General features: G+C 39.1%; 1 protein-coding gene across 1 annotated transcript in view; it reads left to right on the top strand.

Moving 5' to 3' along the window:
• The first annotated feature begins 1,629 nt into the window (after positions 1-1,629).
• Positions 1,630-21,726, top strand: part of SCIN (scinderin) — an 85,506-nt gene continuing 65,409 nt past the window's right edge. Inside the window, exons 1-3 of the mRNA XM_055272572.2 lie at positions 1,630-2,461; positions 9,559-9,713; positions 12,589-12,750. Coding sequence (XP_055128547.1) covers positions 2,263-2,461; positions 9,559-9,713; positions 12,589-12,750 — 516 coding nt within the window. The 5' untranslated portion in view covers positions 1,630-2,262. The remainder of the gene's footprint in view (positions 2,462-9,558; positions 9,714-12,588; positions 12,751-21,726) is intronic.

The following is a 21,726-nucleotide window of genomic DNA, read 5'->3' as shown; positions in this document are numbered from 1 at the left end:
CTTCCTTCACCAATCCTCTCTTTCCCAAAGCACAGGATGAAGGTGTTCTCTGAAGTTCCCTTATCTGCCTAAAGTCTCGACTTGCCAAAGAGGAAAACAGTTACCTCTGGTCTCTTCCCTGACTTTCCACAAACTGAACTCATATTGCAGAGAGAAAGACTGAAGTCTGTCAACACACATGGAGAAACTTTTGTCACAAACCATTGTCTGCTCTGCAGGCTTAACACACTTTGTCTCAGGCCACTGTATGTTCTTCAAACCCATTGAATTCCCCTAAAAATCATTTTCTAACCCTCCAAATCACCCATACATCACCCATCTGCCTTTCCTCTAATAAGGATGTACAACCCTCTGTACCTCATTGGGATATTGGCCAATCACTCTGTTATTCTCCCCCATGCCCGCGGATAAATTTGTATGCCATTTGTCCTGTTAATCTGCCTTTTGTGACTTGATTTTTCAGTGAAACTTCAGAGGGTAGAGGGGAAGTTTTCCCTTGGCCCCTACACTACGAACTGAGATAGACAAAATAAATTAGTATGTTTATAAGGTGGAATACCATGTGGTCAGTAAAAACCGGTAGCTCTATGAGTACTGTGTGTTGATACACAGACACACACACACACACACACACGGGGGGGGGGGGGAGATTCGAAAAGGTTATATGTTACATTTTCTGTTAAAAATTTAAAATAACTACATTATCTATATTCTTGTTGACAAAATTTGAGTGTCTGGAAAAATACATAAGAAACTGGTAACGTAATTGCCTTTGGGGAAAGCAACTGGGTGGCAGGGTGAAATGGAGATAATTTTTTATTGCACACATTTTGTACTTTTAATTTTTTTACCATGGTCGTGTAATAACCTATTAAAAACATAATTTAATTAAGGAAAAAATCTAATTTTGCATTATTATTGACCTAGGGATTCATGTAATTTGAGAAATTGAATGAAAACAATTTTACATGCATGAAATTCAGCTTTCTTACTCTATACATTCTGAGTGATTTGCCTTTTTCAGTAACAGAATCCTTTGCTATACCAGCTTGTTAAATGAATGCCAAATCAAGAGTAAAATTTCCATCTGTATTCCATAGTGTTTTAGCCATGCTGCAAAAGCAAAACCTGTAGGTAAAACAAAGAAAATTATCACCTTGAAGCTAGGTAACAGGTAACCCAGAAGTCCGGCCAAGCATAAAATTACAGCCACAAACAGCCCTGCAGAGAACATCTCAGGAGCGCGGCTGCTGGGTTTTTGTTGTTGTTGTTGTTTTCATCTTTCTTGGCCAAAGGAAGCAGGTGTTAAGAGAGCTCAACCACAGCTCCTAAACTCTTTGAGATTTACAGAGCTCTGTCACCTGGGGTAAGACTGCTATTCTTCCAGGTTTTCTTTTTTTTTTTTTTTTTTTTTTTTGAGACGGAGTCTTGCTCTGTCTTCCAGGTTTTCTTCCTGTCCAAGAAAACTGACATGCTGTTTTTCATGGTATTTTCAAACTGGAAGATCGAGACAGAAACTTTGGTCATCAGGAATGGAGAGATTGCCCAATGAAATGACAGAATTGATCATTAGGATGCTTATTACTCAAAAAGCCAAATTTTTAAAGAAGGATGTACTAAAATTATTCCAGCACACTAATGTGGCACACTCCTCTGCTGCCTAACGGCAGGTGTTGCTATTAGCAGAGGAAGCGTTGTTCTAAGAATTATTCTAGAGGGCCAGAAAGAACAGGTATTGCTCCACCCGGGTAAACGCTGACTCAACTCTGTAGGGCTGGCGCGCTCTTTCCTCACCTGAACCCTCCTGCCAGGCACAACTGAGATCCAGAAATAACAGGATTAGCGAGAGAAGGGGAAATATGGACTGTGGTGATGGGTATGCACGAAGGAGTGCCAAGCAGTTTTAATCGTTAATGTTCTTCGTCTGTTGCTAGAGAAAATGTCTTTCCTTGGAGGAGGCATTGGCACGAGTTACTATAAACTCCCTCTGAATCTCAAGACTTCTGGGACGCCGATTCCGCTCCTGGCCTGGGGCAGGGCGTGGGAGCTTGGAAGCCAGCGCTGCGCTCCCTGTGGGAAGCGATCTCCGCCTCCGTCAACTCGCGCCTGGGCACTTAGCCCCTCCCGTTTCAGGGCGCCGCCTCCCCGGATGGCAAACCCTATAAAGTGGCAGCGAATAAGGTTCCTCCCGCTGCTCTCGGTTTAGTCCAACTGCAATATCAGCGAGATCCCGCGCCCCCCGGAATATCGCGCGCAGGAGCCATGGCGCAGGAGCTATACCACGAGGAGTTCGCCCGGGCAGGCAAGCAGGCGGGGCTGCAGGTCTGGAGGATTGAGAAGCTGGAGCTGGTGCCCGTGCCCCAGAGCGCTCACGGCGACTTCTACGTCGGGGATGCCTACCTGGTGCTGCACACGGCCAAGACGAGCCGAGGCTTCACCTACCGTCTGCACTTCTGGCTCGGTAAGGGACTGCGGGCTGCGGGACCCCGACGCGCCAAGGCCGGCGAGGGGAGGACGTAGGGGTCTGAGATTTGCAGGCGTGGGAGTAAAGGGGACCACAAACTGAGCTAGACTGGAGACCTGTCGCGCCACTCGCGCCCCCATGGGGCTGCCCTTTGGGGCCGGCCACTTTCTCCCTGCCAAAGTCAACTCGCCGGCTGCAAACGCGGGGCTCAGGCGTTGTCTGCAATTGACTTACCCCGCAGGCTTTGACCTTTGCCAGGTGTAGTTGCTGGTCTTTGGAGCTGGTGACTCTGGCTTCTTCCCCTTTCACCTTCAAGTCTCCAAACGCCACTCTTGTCCAGGGGCGCTGCCACCGCGCACACCGTCTGTGGCCAAGCCCCGCTCACCTTCCGACAAGCTCAGTCCTGCTTTTCCTGTCGGGATGGAGAGGAAGTCATAAAGTTTGGGGGCATCTGCCGCCGCTAGGGAAAAGTCTTTTTCTTTTTCTTCACACATTATTTTTATTTGTTGCTTTCGGGCACTGGCTTATTTTCTCTATGATTGCGGGGATTATTGTTCTGGGCCTCTTTAAAACAGGATTCTACCCGCACCATGCTGCTTGCGGGTCTGGTAGACAAAAACTCCGCTTCATTAGGAAGCTGGCGTCCTCAGATGGAAGCAAGAAAAAAAAACAGATATTTTATATATAAGTAAATAGCTCTATATGAGTATTTCATATATTTATGTAGATAGACTGCTTTATTGTTTTATTATTTATTTTTTCAAGGACACAAGGTGGAACAGAAACGGCTCCTTCAGCAGTAGTAATTATTTTGAGCTGCGTTCGTGCCAGGCTGTCAGGACACTGGGCCTTGTGTGTTCTTTTTCCACCTTCTACTTTTACTCATAGACATCCTGAATGTCCAGCCTCTCCCCAGGAGGTCTTGTGCCAGTGGACACACCCTTTCTAACAACATGCCGATCCTCTGAGCCTTTTTGCCTTCTTTTAAAACTAGCTAGCTTGCCCAGTACTCGTGTTTGTTTAGTTTTATCCCTGAGCTTAGGAGGAAAACACACAAAACCACACACATACACATTTTTAAGTCTCTGAAAGCCAACATTGTAATTTCTAACATTTGAAGATTTTAAGAAACAAAATAGTAGAAAACATTGAATAGTGACTCTCTAAACATTGGCAAACACCTAGAACAGGCATTTGAGAAATGAAAAATGAAAAATACGTAGATGAAGATAAGACTTTTAATTATAACATTTGGAGTCAAAAATTTGTGTTAGCTTGAGGAGGCGGAGAAGGCTCAGCCTGAGCTCTAAACACATTTTGGTTTCTTGTTGCATTGCTGTTATTCCTATTATAATGTTGTAATACACAGTCACCTATTTGTATTTTGTGCCAGAAAACACTGAAACTTTAATATATAACCCATGTTCAAGAATGAATGATGCCAGATTGAATAATGATGTCCTTACAGAGGACTTTCCACACAGAACTTAAATCTAGCATGAAGGAAAGTGTTTGAAATGCCACGTTTGCCATTTGAGTACATTAAAATGTGAAATAATTCCATATCTTACTATAGACAGCAGTTAAGTTTGACTTTGTCGGACGACTGCAAGGGAGATTTGAACACAATTCTTTAATTCTATACATTTTTATCCAAGTTGACTTCTTAACTACTGTGTTTTGTAGGGTTTACAGATTCACCTTATTCACTTAATTATCTTCTTAATTATCCACTTGGTGCTCATAAATTTCAAAAATATAATAGAAAATGCTTTGGGCAGAAACATTTATAATCTTAAAGACATGCTAAAACTGAAGTCAATAACATGTTAATAACAAGCGAATTCATTCAGTAATTATTCAATATGGCAGTACTGTACAAGGCACTTGTGGATATGAATAATTAATGAAACTTCTCTGAAAGTTCATCACCTCAAAGGTGCAAAAAGACAAAAAGTGATATAACACAGGTAGAATGTGATAGTTACTGTGAAAGCACAAAGTGTCTGTGGTTATCGGGAAACAGAAGCCTTTAGAGGAAAAAAAAAAAAGAATGAAAGTACTTGGAAGGGTTTTTGTGTCAAGAGAGAATCATGGAGAGAAAAAAAGCTTCAAGTAAAATAGTCAACAGGACCTTCAGATGGGATTGCCCAACAGCTCTTCCTACTTCAGTTCCCTAAGAAAACAGAATTTCACCCAAAATAGTGTAGTCTAAGACCTAAATCAGGATGAATCCATGAGGCTTCATCAGAGAGACGGATTGAGAAAAAGTCACAGGAGAGAGAGCTGAACTTTCAGGGGAAAAGAACATTTGGTTAAAGGAAATCAGCTGGAAGAAAGAGAAACTAAAGTTAAACTGAGATGAAAAAAGGTGCATAGCATAGAAATGAAGAAACAGGCCAAATGGGAGGCAGAAAGGGGAAACAGGAAGAAGTTGGACCTAAAACGAGAGAGAACAGAGGGGGAGAGTCATCTTTCCTGGTCTCTCCCTCAGTGTTTCCATAACACTTGGCATATCTCAGATTATTTTATTGTATTAACATTACATGTTTAAGTGTATTAACATCATATGCTTAAATGTAATGAAAGTAAAAATTTATTGCAAAGAACTTAAATGTTATTGCATTAGCCCTTCTTTAAAAACATTTCAGCTTTGCACCTAGCAGTTTAAATGCATCCATTCACCTTCTGTTTGTAGTTCCTTATAACATCAAATCAATGGGTAGGTCTAGATAGTAAAACTGCTCCCTGTCACATCCCTAACCTAAGCTACAAACACTTATCCTTACTCTTTCTCTTTGCCAGTTTTGAACTTTACACAAATATATTTTAAAGCAGTATACATTTATGTTATAAGTGGGCTGTACCAGGCCCTGTGCAATGCCCTGGGAATCCAAAGGATTGGATTACAATATACAATACAAAGAACTTATATAAAGGACTGGCTAGGATGCTGAGAAACTGGATCATTTACATTGTTGGAGCATGGGGGTGGGTACGTGCAATGGTATAGCACTCTGGAAAAGAGTTTAGTAGTTTCTTACAAAACCAAATATACTACTACCATATGAGCCAGCAATTGCATTCATAGGTATTTATTCCAGAAAATGAAGTTTTGTGTTCACATAAAAATCTGTACCTGAATGTCCACAGCAGTTTTATTTGAATAAACAAGCTCTAGAATCAGCCCAGATGCTTTTCAACAGGTGACTGGTTAAACAAGTTGTACATCTGTACCAACTAATACTACTCAGCAATAAGAAGGAACAAATTATTGATACATACAACAACTTGGATGAAGCTCCAGGGAATCATGCTGAGTGAAAAATCCTAAGAGACTTTATACTGTGTGATCTCATTTATGTGAAATTTTTGAAATGACAAAATTTTAGATTTGGCATTGCCATTGGTTACGGATAGGGTGAAGAAGGGATGATGTGGACAGGAAAAGAGTGTATTATAAAAGGGCAACATGAAGGATGTTTTTGGTGGAACTATACAGCGTCTTGATTGTGATAGCAGATGTATGAATTTACACGTGATAAAATTTTATAGAACTAAATGCACACACACATGAGTACAAGTAAAACTGAGAAAATATGAATAAAATAGGTGTATTATATCAATGCCAATATCCTGGTTGTGGTATTCAGTACTATACTGTACTATACGTTAATATACTAAGCCATACTGTAATTTTACAAAGTGTCACTACTGGGGGAAATTGGGTCTATTGATCTGTGTCTGTCCTTCAATAGTACCAATCTGTTTTAATCACGTTAGCTATATAGTAAACCTTAGTATCAGGTAGAGTGATTCCTCCCACTTTACACTTGTTTGTCAAGATTATTTTAGCTATTCCAGGGCCTGCGCCTCACTATATAAATTTTGCAATAAGCGTGTATATGTCTATAATAAACCTTACTGTGATTTTGATAAGAATAACATTAGGCCTATAGATCAATTTGTGAAGGATTGACATCATTATTATGTGGAGTCTTAAAATCCATGAACACTAAGCGTTTACGTTTACTTAGGTCTTCCTTGATATTTTGCATGCCATTTTGTAATTTTCAGCCTACAGCTCCTGTACATGTTTTTAAACTACATGCCTGAGTATTTCAGTTTCTTTGGAGTGATTGTAAATAGCATTGCGCCTTTAATTTCAGTTTCAGCATGTTCATTGTTTCTATATAGAAATGTGACTGATTTTTTGTGTTACTGATGAATCTTGTATCCTGCTAATTTGCTCAATGTACTTTTTATTTCTAGGAGAGTTTTTTTTTTTTTCCTGGATAGGTCTTTTAGAGTTCACTATGTAAATCATATTGTTGTCTCTAAATAGAGACCTTTTTATTTCTTCATATTCAATTTGTATGCTTTTTTTCTTTTTCTTACTTTATTGCAGTGGTTAGAACTTGCTGTACTATGTTGAATAAGAGTGGTGAGAGTGCACACGCATTTTCTGGATTTTATGGGAAAAACATTCAGTCTTTTACTGTTCAGCATTGTTAGCTCTGTGTTTTTTGTTGACTCTAATTATCGTTTGAAGGTGTTCCTTTCTATTCCTAATTTGACTTATTTTATTTTATCATGAATGGCTGTTGGATTAACCTAGTTTTTAACCTCTCTTTTTATCTATAAAATCATTACATCCACAAAATACTTACAGAAATTTGCAGGATGTACACAAGTCTAACATAATATAAAATAACATGGCACAACATAGTGTAACAGAACATAAAAGACAGCGGTAAAATCAGTGTAGGGAAACAACAAATGGAAATCATAAGCAGATTGGTAGGGAAAAACTAAATTGATTCTTAAGCAGACTTTATACACAAAGTTCATAAGTTTCTAAACACTTTCTGGAACTCCAGCATGCTACAACTGGATTTGATTCTAATTTTCGCATCCAAAGGCTGACATTGGCCTCATCAAGACCGTCAACATCTTTCAGGCAGCCTGTTTTATTCAAACAGATATTCCCTGGCCAACCATATTACATAAGCATCAGCAAATGATAGGATAATTTAATTAACTTACTTTCAGTTCATTCATTAACTTCATGCCTGTCCATTTACATCTACCTAAAGAGATTCAGGTTTCAACTTGTAGTCAGGTGAGGATGTTTATGTCAAATACATCATCTTTAACACCTTTGACGTTAACCTTGATTCCAAGTTATCTCTTAAAGCATCTCTCTTAAAGCATCATAAAAATCTACATCTACATCTTTATGGTATTCTCAGTTAGGGTTCGGATACCAAATCAGCAGAAGAATGACACCAGAGTCCTTTCAGATTGCAAAATTGCTGGTGTGTCAAATACTTAACTTTGACCACAGCAAGTTCACAAAATTGTTATCATGTCAAGTAATCTTCTAGCTACTGAGTTGTTGTTGATGTTGTTGTTGTTGTTTCCACTCAGAAGATACTTGGTATATGGGTCTCCTTTGAGAGTTATAGGGGAATTGTAAGGAAATCTGATTCTTTCTTTAATACAGCTGACTGATTTCCCTTCTTCAACTTTGGTGAATACTCTCAATTAGGGTTGTTCATGTGAACTATTAAATTATTACAGCTTCTAAGCTTTTATGCATCAGTTATCTATGGAAGAAATTAACATACCTTGTCACTATAAAATCGTACCGCTAATGAGAGCCTGAGTACAAAAAAATACCCACAAGTGTACTGGAGTTTTTAAGAACCTGTTCTTCAGAGTCGCACAAACCTACATCTGGTCCTTTTCTCCCAAAAGTTGCTTTATGACCTCAGAAAAGTTACTCAGCCTCTCTAAGCCTCCATTTTCTCTGTTCCAATCTAGTAGAAAATAGGTTCTGCTTTATGAGGTTGCTTGAAGATTAAATGAGATCATCCATGTAAAATATTGGCACAGTGTCTGGCCCATGGGGTAGTATAAATGTATAATGTTGTCTATTATTTCTAGAGTCATTTAAGATTTTTATTACAACTTGGATGTAGTAAAGAGTTTGAAGTGTTTTCCATAAAATGTGAGTGCCCCTCTTGACTGTCCATACTATAACCTTTATGTACACTACAGACACTGGTTCTTAGGAATTGTTTTGACCTTAGTGAAGTTACCTGGATGTGATCTGTATTACAACTGTGAAAATTCAATGTAGTATGTAAAATACCTGGAACAATACCAAGTACATTAACACTTAATAAATTTTAGCATGCTGCTTCCTTTGCTCTTCCTTTCCTCCAGAGATCATTGTTTCATTCAAACAAAACCAATCAGATAATGAAGTAGGGAAAAAGACCAAAAAATAGGGGTAAAATTAAATTATATTCACTTTCCCATTGTAAAAACCACTTATTTAATTATGGCTCATGATGTCATATTTCTCACCAACATCAATTAACATATTGACATATCACAAAACCAAAGATTTATCCTAATAAAGGCTAAACCACTTGTCAAATGTTTTCATAGTCTGATCTTATTGACCTTACCAAATTAATGCTTACTGAAATCTCATTGGAATAGATTGTTTTATCTTCTTGAGCAACTTCACACAATAGTGTTTCTTTTTAAATTTTTTAAAGGAATTGGAAAAAGCAGAAGCAAAAACAGGCCGGGCACGGTGGCTCACACCTGTAATCCCCAACAATTTAGGAAGCCAAAGCCAGAGGACGGCTTGAGGCCAGGAGTTTGAGACCAGCCTGGGCAACATATGGAGACCTTTTCCCTACAAAACACTTTTTTGAGAATTAGCAAAGCATGGTGGCATGCACCTATAGTCCAAGCTGCTTGTGAGACTGAGGCAGGAGGATCGCTTAAGCCCCGGAGTTTGGGGTTACTGTGAGCTATGATTACACCATTGCATTCCAGGCTTAGCAACAGAGCAACGCCCTCTCTCAAAAAAAAATTTAAAAAAATAGACAAAAAAATTGTTAATTATTAGCAAAATAATATATTACACTATTTTAGCTAAAAGATCTTTCTGTAGAAGAGTGTTGTATTGATACATAATTGAAATGAAAATTTCTGACTTCTTTCATATCAGAAATTCTGCCTTAATCCTTTTTCTTGCTTGATAATTGAGGTGCTGTTGTCCACTGTTTTAGGAAAGGAGTGTTCCCAGGATGAAAGCACAGCTGCTGCCATCTTCACTGTTCAGATGGATGACTATTTGGGTGGCAAGCCAGTGCAGCATAGAGAACTTCAAGGATATGAGTCTAATGACTTTGTTAGCTATTTCAAAGGCGGTCTGAAATACAAGGTAAGCAGCTCCCTCGGTTTCCATTATGAATCCCTTTCTCCTCTCGTCCATCCATACCTCCTGTTTTCATAGAATGACAGTCCGTTGAGGGCAGGGTTTTTTGTTTTATTTGTTTTTGTTTTAATCTGTTTTGTTCATGGATACATCTCCAGTAGCTGCTGGATATAAAGTAGGTGTTCAATAAATGTTTGTGAAATGTGTGGTACAATATGTGAAATATTGTGACAATTTAATTTGATAGGTTAATTTTTTAAAAGAGTTTTCAATGATGTCTTCACAAGATACCTTTTTAATATTTTGTAGCTATTTCAACATTTAAATTTTGGTAATTTGGGTCTTAAAAGTTTTCATTTTTGCTATTCTAGAGAATCTGAAGTTTCTGCAAGTAACCTAAGCCTTCAAAATCTCAGTTGTTCTGGAATATATTAATACAGTATTTATAATAATTATAATTTTAGTAACTGTAAAGAACTATACTTGTATTTCCAAAATAGTGTGGTTTGATCTTAGAAGGGATGCAGATGAAACTTTTGAGCTTAAAATTCTGCAGGTAAACTACACACATGCACATACATAATTTACGCACACTGGTCTGAAACACTGATCAATTGGCTTTACTTCTGAAAATAAACAAGAACAAATAGTTAAATGGTTCCATCTCTTTAAGGCAGCCTTCAGTATAGGACAGGTTTTTGTTTTGTTTTGTTTTGTTTTGTTTTTTTGGCATCCTCTCAGTTAGCTTTCCAGACTGGCCCTCCCTTCACTGTTCCTGCCACCCACCCCTCTACACATGTTCAGTTAAAGTGTGAGGAATACCCTCCCCAAACAAACATCACAGATTTCTGAAATCGAACACGCTCCAGCAAGTGTTCTGCACACCCCACTGCCCCGCCCTGTGAGCATGCTACCCGAGTGAAGACCTGAAACCTTAGAGCTTCACTACAATTCTGACTGTAATACTAAGTCCACTTACTAAGATGGCAAGGTTTATTTATACCTTTACCTGTTCAGAGTCTTGGTTGAATATTTTGTGATACTACTGAGATCAGAACAAAACACTTATACATTATAGGTTCTCTTATGTCTCTTGAAATCATTATTTTATTCTAGACTATGAACTACCCTAAACACAAAACTATTACCTCTCATTTTATTTGATTCACAGGAGCTCCTACAGTTTATGACAAATGATACTGAAACTTCCTTTATGTCAGTGAACTCAACATTTTAAATAAATTGAGTCTTGTAGTTACTAAAAGCAGGTGCTGTGACACTATCCTAGTTATGAACCCATTTCTGCCACATATGACTTGTTTGCTTTAGGGAAAATACTGAGCTTTCTGTGCTCAGTTTCCCCAAACAATGAATATTATAACAGTTTCCTGATACAGATGTTGTATTAAGGAATAAATTAAATAATAAAGTAACTGTGGTCGAGCGTGGTGGCTCATGCCTGTAATCTCAACACTTTGAGAGGCCAAAGCATCTCCAAAGATCACCTGAGGTCAGAAGTTTGAGACCAGCCTGACCAATATGGTGAAACCCCCTCTACTAAAAATACAAAAATTAACTGGGCGTGGTGACATGTGCCTGTAACCCTAGCTACTAGGGAAGCTGAGGCAGGAGAATTGCTTGAACCCAGGAGGCAGAGGTTGCAAGGAGCCGAGGTTGTGCCATTGCACTCCAGCCTGGGAGACACGAGCGAAACTCCGTTTCAAAACAGTAGTACATAGATGAAAACTTGTATTTATTTAATTATATAATACTTAGTTTATTCAACCAAGAAATGTAGCAGTCGTTGTAAAATTATGGACTGGGAAATCATTTTATATATATATTTTTTTTTTAAATTTGAGGTTTTAATTGTCCTGAAATTAACATTTAATCTCTACCAACTTTTCTTGGAAAACAGTGGAAATTTAAAGTCAATGGAAAAGAATGTACTAATGACAAATTAGCTCTAATTTTCCATACCATTATTATAGAGGTCTTTGATCTATCAATGACAGTTTTGTTTATACTGTAGCTCAGTTATGCACATATAATTAATTATAATTAATAGTAGAAATAAAGATATGGTTCATATCATTTAATTAGAAAAAATGAAAAGGTAAAAGATGATTGCAAATAATATAAGAAGGTGTAGTTGATACAGCTAATATTTTTTCTTAAGCGTTTCTTTAATTCAGTGTGATTGTATTTCATTTTATTTTGTTTTTTTTGGTTGGGGATGTACAGTCAAGATATTGCATCTCTCTTAGCTTACAGTAAAAACACTCAGGCCTAGCATATTTATTAATAGTAAGACCTGTTTACCAGAAAATAAAGATGTTTGATTACTTTAAATGTAAAAACAAGGACCATACATAAGATCAACCCGTTCCTGGCCAGCACTCAACAACCATCTCTGTCCCAACCCTGTACCAGTGTGAACTTTTGGGTGCTTTCTTCTCTGGCTGCTGTCATCTGTACGTGTTACCTCTGACCCTCCTCTAGCCACCTGCCACCTTCTTCCCTGAAATCTTTGCCTTCTTGCTCATTAATGATTTGGGAATCATTAGTGTTCAAAGGGCAAGAGCTATGGCTTCTTCCTTTTGGTTTTGCAGCAGCGTTTTATACACTGAAGGCTCTCAGTAAATACTTGCAATTATCAATTGAATGGTTAAAACAGAAAGAATAAAGAGACCAGACAAACACAATCTGTTGATTACCAAGGAGTTCTCTCTTGTTTTATGGAAAAGGTGGCTATTTTAACTTGGCCTGACAGGTACAGTTTTGGCACAAACACCAGCGGTATTATTGTGCTTTGCTTTGTCTAGGTAGGCACCTCATCAGTTTTCTCTTTGTTTTTTGTGTGTCTTCCCTCATTCATCAGGCTGGAGGCGTGGCATCTGGATTAAATCATGTTCTTACGAACGACCTGACAGCCAAGAGGCTCCTACATGTGAAGGGTCGTAGAGTGGTGAGAGCCACAGAAGTTCCCCTTAGCTGGGACAGTTTCAACAAGGGTGACTGCTTCATCATTGACCTTGGCACTGTAAGTTTCACATACACGCATCGATGTCTAAAGAAAAGTGAATTGCTTTCAGATCAAATCATATGTACATGTCATTGAAAAGAATCACTTTTTCTACACACCGGAAAGGGGCCACGTTTATGTGAGATGAGTAATTGCCAAGTATTTAAATGACGCATGAAGTGAGACTTCAAAGTTTTTATTTTCTTTGATAGGTTTAGAATAGTGATTTAGTTCTTCCTACCATAGAACAGAAATTAACTAATTTTTAATACATTTCCCCTTCTCTCTGAGCAGAGCTTCCTCTAATTATTTTTGTCTCTAATTGTGCATGGGAAAACATAGCTTGAGAGAGAAACTGGTTCCCCCAACAACAAAAGGTTCTAGAATATAATATGGACATAAGATGAATCTAAACAGCCACCTAAAGAATTTTAAAGACATATTTTGACATACATATATACACACACCATACCATTTCACACTTTTCAATTAGCACAAGTACAAATATCAGGTATCATCTTAACGGCATGGGCAATGGTATATTATATCCAACTTACGTTTTCTTCCTGGAAAATACGCTCCTCTATTATCAGGTATACTTATTAATCATTATTGTCATGACAAAGAAGCATTATTGCAAGACCCTTTGCTAGACCCTAGAAGGTAGAATATAAGTTGTGTCTTTAAAACTTTGTGAAGTTTTTATAATAGAAACAAAGAGCATTTCCCTCCGCTGAAAAGCCATGTGCAAAAGCAATGAAAGCAAGAAAGCACACAACTTATAAGGATCTCCTCTTCCTGCTTTTCATTATCATCATTTTCATCACACCATACATCTCAACATTCTGATTATCATTCCTAACATTTCTGGGCCAAACATTGTAACAGAGTCATGAGCTGACCTGCATTGCTTCAGTTAGCATGAGGCTTGTCTATGGAATTTGCTCAAGGTTGCAAAGTCAGTAAATGGTGAAGCCAGGATTAGACTCTCAGCATATCTGATGCCCCACGAAGCATTTTGTTTTATTGCATCTACTTGGGCAGTATTTTGGGATAAAGCAGTAGACAGAAGCCAAAAGAGCTTATTCCATCTGCATAGAGGAGGGACACAAAAGATTCTGAAAATAGAGTTACAAAGTTCTGTTTAAGCAATATTAATTTAACAACAGTACTGAGATTAAATGTACTAAGGTTATACATTGTTTGGAAAATGACCCCAAGATATAAATTGCATCAGTTAATTTAAGTGAGTGTGCATCTGTAGTTTTATTACTGCTTATACATAATCCAACTCTCTTGGATCATACCAGCTTGTGTGCAAAGTTGAGATCATAATAATATAAATGTCCAAAATACAATTCTTAATATTACACGTAGACATCTACACCCTAAATGGCAGTACTTGTGCCCTGAATCTCACAATAAATTTCGTGGGAAAGTCCTTTTCAACTTCAATAGCTAATTCATTCTCCTAACAGATTTAAGTCCTGACTCTCAGATCTAGGCAGAATACACAAACTATTCCACCCTTTCATTCTCCCCTACCACCGCCACCCCCTACACTATAAATAAAGAAATAAATAACTCATGCAAATAAATGTCTACAGCCACACAGTTCCAAAAGCCATTGCAGCATTCAGTCTCTCAAACCCTATGCACAATACTTTTCTATCTCAACTTTCATCTCCACCGCTTGCACTCTAAAGCTCTTTATAATATATAAATGCTTTGAAAATAAAATGGCGTTTTTATTAGAAAAAGGAGACCTCAGTTCTCATTCCAGTTGCTATACTCTGAGGTTCTCATCTGTAAAAGTAAATATTTGATTAGGTGATCGCCAGAGTCCCTAAACCAGAAGGACGCTTCCCAGTGATAATGTAATTAATTACTGCCTTTACTTGAAAGTATTTCTTTTCTTAAAAAAAACGAAACTTGTTATATATAATATAATTGCTATGTAAATATAATAATCTATTCAGTTATCATGAATAGCTTCCAATTCACCTTTCTAACTATCTGCTATGATCTTGGGCAACTCATTAATGTCTCTGAGCCTTAACTTCCTCGTTTGTTTTTACATCTTGACTCTGATTTCTGATGCCACTTTTATCCTTAGCTGACTATGATTCAGTCTCATCTGGCGCACAGTCACATCTGGGAAATGGCAGTTATCATCCCAGTTTCAAAAGGGGAAACAAAAGCCTTAGGCCTTAGAAGGTATGTGCAAGTCACATTCATGCCAGCTGCGTGATGACCCAGGATGGGGCCTGGATTTTTCTATTCCTACTTTACATTTTTTTCACCACACTAAGCTAACTTGGTAGTATATTAGATATTATGGCCTGGTAATAGAATGTCTTGTGACAGTTTCAGAATCTGCTGAATTCAGAACTGATGATGCCTAATCTGCTGAGATTCCACTGAAAGCAGTAGTATTCACTAAATCATTTATTATTTTGCGGAACAAATACAGAGTTTCCACTATGGGCCAGGTAGTTGGGTGTGGTGGTAGACAGGTTGTGGTTCTTGTGCCGTATACTCTCTTCCCATAGTCAACCTGCGGGAGTATGGCCCACAAATCCAGGTTCATGTAATAGGGACAGAGTCTCTGTTATAAGGTTCCAGGGCATTCATCTATTTAATAGTAAATTATTTTTATTTTATATAGTTAATTATCTTTAATAACTTTCAAGTTCTCTTCTCCCATGCCTTGTAAAAGAGATATTTGGAATGAGAGATATTTGTTGCAGAGGTACTGGTGCTTGGTTGTCTCTTATATTCTGGAATTTTCCTATACTCAAAAGGGATACCCTGGTGAGAATCAAGCACCAGATTCCCACATAATCTACAGCAAATACCTCCAAGATCTGTGTTTGTGTTATTAACCTTTAGCCAGTTGGTATGTTGCCAAAAGTTTCTGAATGGTGATAAGATCTTGAACTACCTTGGCAACTTTATTTTGGGGTGTGTCAGTAAACAAAGAAATACACGTAACTAAACTTTTCTGTACCATAATATTTTAATAGTAGTCATTGCGCTAGTTATTTAAGGACAACCTTCTGCATCAGAGAGCCTAAAAGGATGCCAGTGCAGTTTCTTCAAGTTTGTATTATGACCCAAGTATGAAAAACTTAGGTTAAACATCCAGTTATCACCCAGCTAAGGCCACCTGGCCAAAACTAAGGTTATGGATATAACCTAAATTCCACAGCTTGATCATATATCAGAGAAATCAGCTTTTTTCATCAACAGTCACTATTATTAATATGTTATTCCCTATCTCTTAGAAACATTTATCCTTTTATTGAATTTTAAATTATAGTAAATATTCCTGAACATTACAATATAACCTTCTCAGCCGGAGGCATAAGATAGTAAAATTATCAGTTTAGCCAGTTTGAAAGTGAAGAACATCATCAATATTTTGGAGAATGATTTAGACCCATTGTCTCATATTTAGTATATTTTTAGAAAATAATGTGAAACGTGGCTAGATCTTACCAATTTATAGAGTCATTGGAAAAACACTTTTGAACAATATATTTTAAGGTTGGTGCATTTATTAGTCATGATTTTCCCACTATTTTTAAAGATATGAAGTATTTTTAGAAATCAGTAAAATTACATCTGAAAATACTGTAAAATACTACCAGTAACTGCAGAATGTGAATTATAGTGGAAAAAAAGCCCATATTCTTAAGATTTGGGGTCTGGGGTTAACTCTTGGAAAGATATGTCACAGTCAGCCACTAGTGAAGAATTCGATTTCCCAGAAGTAGGAATTCCTGTAGTGAGTTACTGATCCTGATGTTCCCCATGTTCTGTTTCCTTGCTGTTTGGTCAGTGATGCAGCTTTACCATGTTCTCCTCGCTATTTATAATCGATCACGCCCTCTCCCATTGTTCAGTCATGCTGCTTTGAAAAAACGGTCTCCACTTCCTCATTTGCCAGTCAGCCTTTAACCCACGGTCCGACTTTCACTCCCACAGTTCCTTGGAAACTGTTCTTGTTATGGGCACCGATGACCCCTGCTAAATCCGGTGGACACTGTGACATTATGCACTTGGTTCTTGTGTTGCAACCCACACTTTTGACGTTTCCCAGCTTCTCCAGCCTCACTCCTCCCTTGGCTTCCTTGTTTTTCTCCCTTTCAGGCCACTCTTATTCTTCCTTGCATGCCCACACCTTCAAGTGCTTTTTTAAAGGATTTTAATTATTGTCTCTTCTTTTATACATTCTTCCTAAGCAAACTCATCCCCACCCAGAGCTTCAGCTACTACCCTTGAGTCAATCTAAACTTTAAATCTAACTCAGACCTCTTGCCTGAGCTCCAAGTCAGTATTTCAGATATTTCATGTTATGTGTGTCATAAGAACCTCAAACTCAACACGTCTAGAAAATGATTTCTTCTCTAATTGTCTTTATCTTATTAATGGAGCCACCACTCACTCAGGTTTTCAAAGCCAAAATCCAGGAGTCATCCTGACAACTTCTCCCAAGTGCTCCACATTCATTTAATCGCTATCCTAGCCTATTCTACCTTCTAATTATCTCCTTAATCTTTCCTGTTCTCTTCATTGCTGTTGATACTGTCTTAGTACCTGGTGCCTGACACATTCCTTCAAGTCACCAGACTTTTGCTTTTGCAGATGGATTCCTTTCCTAGAATACTCGCCTCTTATTTGGCACCTTTCTCCAGCAGGTATCCAATATTTTCTCATCCTTTGATATCCACATCAGATATTGTCTTCTTCATAGTTTGTTTCCTGACCTTTTCTTCTGCTTCCACTGTCCAGTGTCCCAGCCCTTTAGGGTGAGATCTAGACTTAACTTTCCTGTCATTATGCAGAGACTTGCTTCTCAGCCTTTTTTTATATTGCTTGTCCATTTACTTATCAGCCTTCCTCACTCACTGTGTTTCTAAAATATAAAACCTACAATTCACAGCCACTCAACAAATGTTTCAACAAATGTGTATCTATCCAGCATAAAGTATATGGCTCATGCAGTCACATGTCTAGAGTGTTTTTTTATTCATTTATAACTCAATTGGACCCTATTCTCAAGCTCCTATTTCCCCAGAAGGTTTAAAAATAATTTTGATTTATTGAAATGAATTTTGAATGGCCAATAAGTAAATGAAAAAATGCTGAACATCACTAATTATCAGGAAAATGGATAGCAAAACCACTATGAGATATCATCTCATCCCAGTTAGAATGGCTGTCATCAAAAACACACACAGAAAAAACAAATGCTCATGAGGATGCAGAGAAAAGGGAACTCTTATACGCTGTGGTAATGTAAATTACTACAGCCATTATGAAAAACATTATGGAAGTTTCTCAAAAAAAATAAAAATAGAACTACCATATGATCCAGCAATCCCACTACTGGGTATTTATGTAAAGGAAGGGACATTAGTCTATCAAAGGGATACGCATGCCCCTATGTTTATTGCATCACTATTCACAATAGCAAACATATGGAATCAACATAAATATCCATAAACAGATGAATAAAGAAAATGTGGTATACACACAATGGAACAATCATCAGCCATAAAATAAAGAATGGAACCCTTCCATTTGCACCAACATGGATGAATCTGGAGGATATTATGTTAAGCAAAGCAAGTCAGGCACAGAAAGATAAATACTTCATCTTCTCACTCAAATGCAGGGACTTAAAAAATGAGCTCATAGATCTAGACAGTAGAATTGTGGTTATGAGAGATTGGGAATGGTAGGGGGGAGGGGAGGATAGGGAGAGGTTAATTAACAGATACAAAATTATAGCAAGATAGGAGGAATAAGTTCTGTTCTACTGTTCTATAGTGCTATGTGGTGAATACAGTTAACAATAATTTATTGTATATTTTTTCAAAGCTAGAAAAGGATTTCGAGTGTTCCCAGTACAAATAAGTGATAACTATTTGAGGTGATTGATGTGCTAATTACTCTGATTTCATCATTACACACTTTATACTTGTATCAAAATATCACTCTGTAGCCAATAAATATGTACAATTTTTACATGTCAACTAAAAATAAAAGGGAATAAAGGTGAATTTTGTTAGCCATTAAAGCAGTTTGAACTTATCCTACCCATCCTCTTTTCCATCCCTAAGGAGTAGGGGACATATATGTAACACTGTGGCCTGGGGGTGGGGAGTGAGGATGAGGATGGATGTGTGAGTCTGGTTTATAGTCATCAGTCCTCACTAATCTATAACCTTCATTGAGATGTAGTCATTCCATTCATTCCATTAATTCGTGAGCTTTCGGCTTTGGCCTCTGTTCCCAAGACATTTGCTAGGGAATATCCATAGCCTCATTTTAATCTTCTGATGTCATGGCCACATATCACTACAACACCCTTTCTGGTTCTGTTAGCCACCACTGCACTCTTCTCAGGAACTCTGCTTTGTTTTTCCCAGACTACCGTGGAATTGTGGGACACTGTATCCTCATCGCACCAGTACCCCTTGGCCCAATGGCTTGGATGCTACCCTCAGTCATTTCTGCTCTAATGCTTAGGCTCGTGGATGGGTGTAGGACAAATCAATTGGAAGGGAAGTGTGCTGGGCTCTTCTCAAAGATTCATTGCTTTGGGTTAGATTTCCTACTTTTTTCAGTCTTCTTTTTTACTTTTTGAACCAGACAAACTAGGCTTACACCACCTCACATTCTTGCCTACTCTATGGTTCCTGCAAAGTACACTCCAGCCCCTAAGACCAACACTGTACTGCTTAAGATGCAAGACCAGCTTTTGAAACAGCATCCTTACTTACTCCTGGCCAAAAAGCTGTAGCAAAATCAAGTTTCTTTTAAGCTAAAACTATGTTGGCTTTCAGACTTTTGTCTCTGCTATTGCTTAAAAATGCTTATTTTAACACTAAAGACTGAACCAAATCTTCTCTGTTCTGGATAAATTTGTCCTTACCCCCAAAGTAATGCATACCACTAGATTTATAAGAGCAGAGCCTTGAGGCAACAAGAATGGATAATGGGAAAGGTACACCAAATCTTAGATCTCTAAAATGTACCCTGAAGTAAAAGTAGGGATGAATGGCATTTATTCTGTGCCTAGTGTGTGCTGAGTGAATAGAATTGTAAGGGTAAACAGCAGATAGACTTTGACCTTCAGGTACTGTCAAATGCTGGGAGGCATAGACACATACACAAGTAAAAGGATGACAAGGTAAAATGTGAGACATGCAGGAGGAAAGGTGTAAACACATTATAATTGGAGAATGGATGAGGACGCTGTAAGGTTATCCGAGAGAAAGGACAAGAGAGAGACCCAAGGTCAGGCGAGTAAGTTTACTAACCTGCCAGGCTGCTTCACCACAGTCAGAGGAGGCAGCCCTGAGCTTACAAAATGAGGGTTTTATATGGGGAAGAGAGACCCTGGGGTTGTTTGTCGGTTAACCTTACCACATGTCATCTCGTGACCAGGTTTCAATATAGGAATTTACAAGAGGGCGTGACTTAGGTTTATCCACGTTTCTCGTGACCTCCCCCATGCCGCCCGTAGGGCTGTAAGCAAGTCTGGTGACCTTGCAGTAGGCCTAGATAAGGGTCCAGGAATGCAGCTGCAGAGTATTCAGGGTAAGGGTCAGCTGCATTGGGTGTGTGTGGGGGGGGGAGGGGGGGGGTCCTGGGGCAGCTTGTTCCTAACATTCCAGCCTTTTAATAGGTAATAGAAGAGGGGCGCCGTTGTCCTCTGGCTGCTTCTTGCTGGATAGGGGCGATGGTTGGGGGCAGAGGCTGGGTAGTAGGGACTGCCGTTCCTGGAGCTGTCGGTATTCTCGGAGTAGCATCATATCTTGCACTGTTCCATGGGTGAAGGCTCTAACATGGTCCTGTAAAAACTGGGTAAGGAGATGTAAGAGACATGGGCCAAGTGCTAAATGGAGGAAGAGGGTAATGGCAGGGCCTAGGAAGGGCAGTAGCCAGGGTGCCCAGGAGTTACGAAATCACTTGGGCCAGGAATCTGAAAGGCGCTTCCTGATTTCAGAAGCTTTCTTTTTGAGACAGAGTCTTGCTCTGTCACCCAGGCTGGAGTGCAGTGGCACGATCTCTGCTCACGGCAAGCTCCGCCTCCCGGGTTCATGCCACACGCCATTCTCCTGCCTCAGCCTCCTGAGTAGCTGGGACTACAGGCACCCGCCACCACGCCCAGCTAATTTTTTCTATTTCTAGTAGAGATGGGGTTTCGCCGTGTTAGCCAAGATGGTCTCGATCTCCTGACCTCATGATCCGCCCGCCTCAGCCTCCCAAAGATCTGGGATTACAGGCGTGAGCCACCGCGCCCGGCCAGAAGCTTTTTCATTTATTCGTCGAGCAGCATCTTGTACTAGTCCTGACTGGTTAGTATAGAAGCAGCACTCCTCTTCTAAAAAGATGCAGAGTCCGCCTTTCTCGGCAGTGAGGAGATCTAAACCTTGATGGTTTTGAAGTGTCACTGCTGCTTAAAGGGTCTATTTGGAATTGGAGAGCAAGTCTATTTGGTATTGGAGACCCCTTCGTGGGGTTTTGGGAGGGCCTGGTTGGCTTGTTGTCAGAGGAGATGGCGGATGAGGGAGAGTGTTGGGAGGTATTCTCCTAGCTGAGAGTTAGAAGGGGCCCTGTTTTGTAAGAGGAAAGGGCATCCGTATATTAACTCAAATGGACTGAGGAAGGAGGGTGCTTTTGGACTGGCTCTAATGCTGTCCAGTGCTATGGGCAAAAGGGAGGTCCATGGTTTTTGGACTTCAAGAGTGAGTTTGGTTAACTGAGCCTTAAGGATCCCATTTGCCCTTTCAACTTTTCCGGATGTCTGGGGCCAGTGTGGGATATGGAGATGCCACTGGATGCCGAGGGACTGAGAAACCTGTTGAGTGATTTGGGAGATGAAGCTAGCGGCCATTGTCTGATTGTATGGAGCCAGGGAGACCAAATCTAGGGATGATTTCTGTTACAAGAATTTGGGAGACTTCTGTGGCCTTT

Source organism: Symphalangus syndactylus, chromosome 3 (genome assembly GCF_028878055.3).
Source record: "Symphalangus syndactylus isolate Jambi chromosome 3, NHGRI_mSymSyn1-v2.1_pri, whole genome shotgun sequence".
NCBI classification, from domain to species: domain Eukaryota; kingdom Metazoa; phylum Chordata; class Mammalia; order Primates; family Hylobatidae; genus Symphalangus; species Symphalangus syndactylus.
This window is presented reverse-complemented; position numbering and strand designations above follow the sequence as displayed.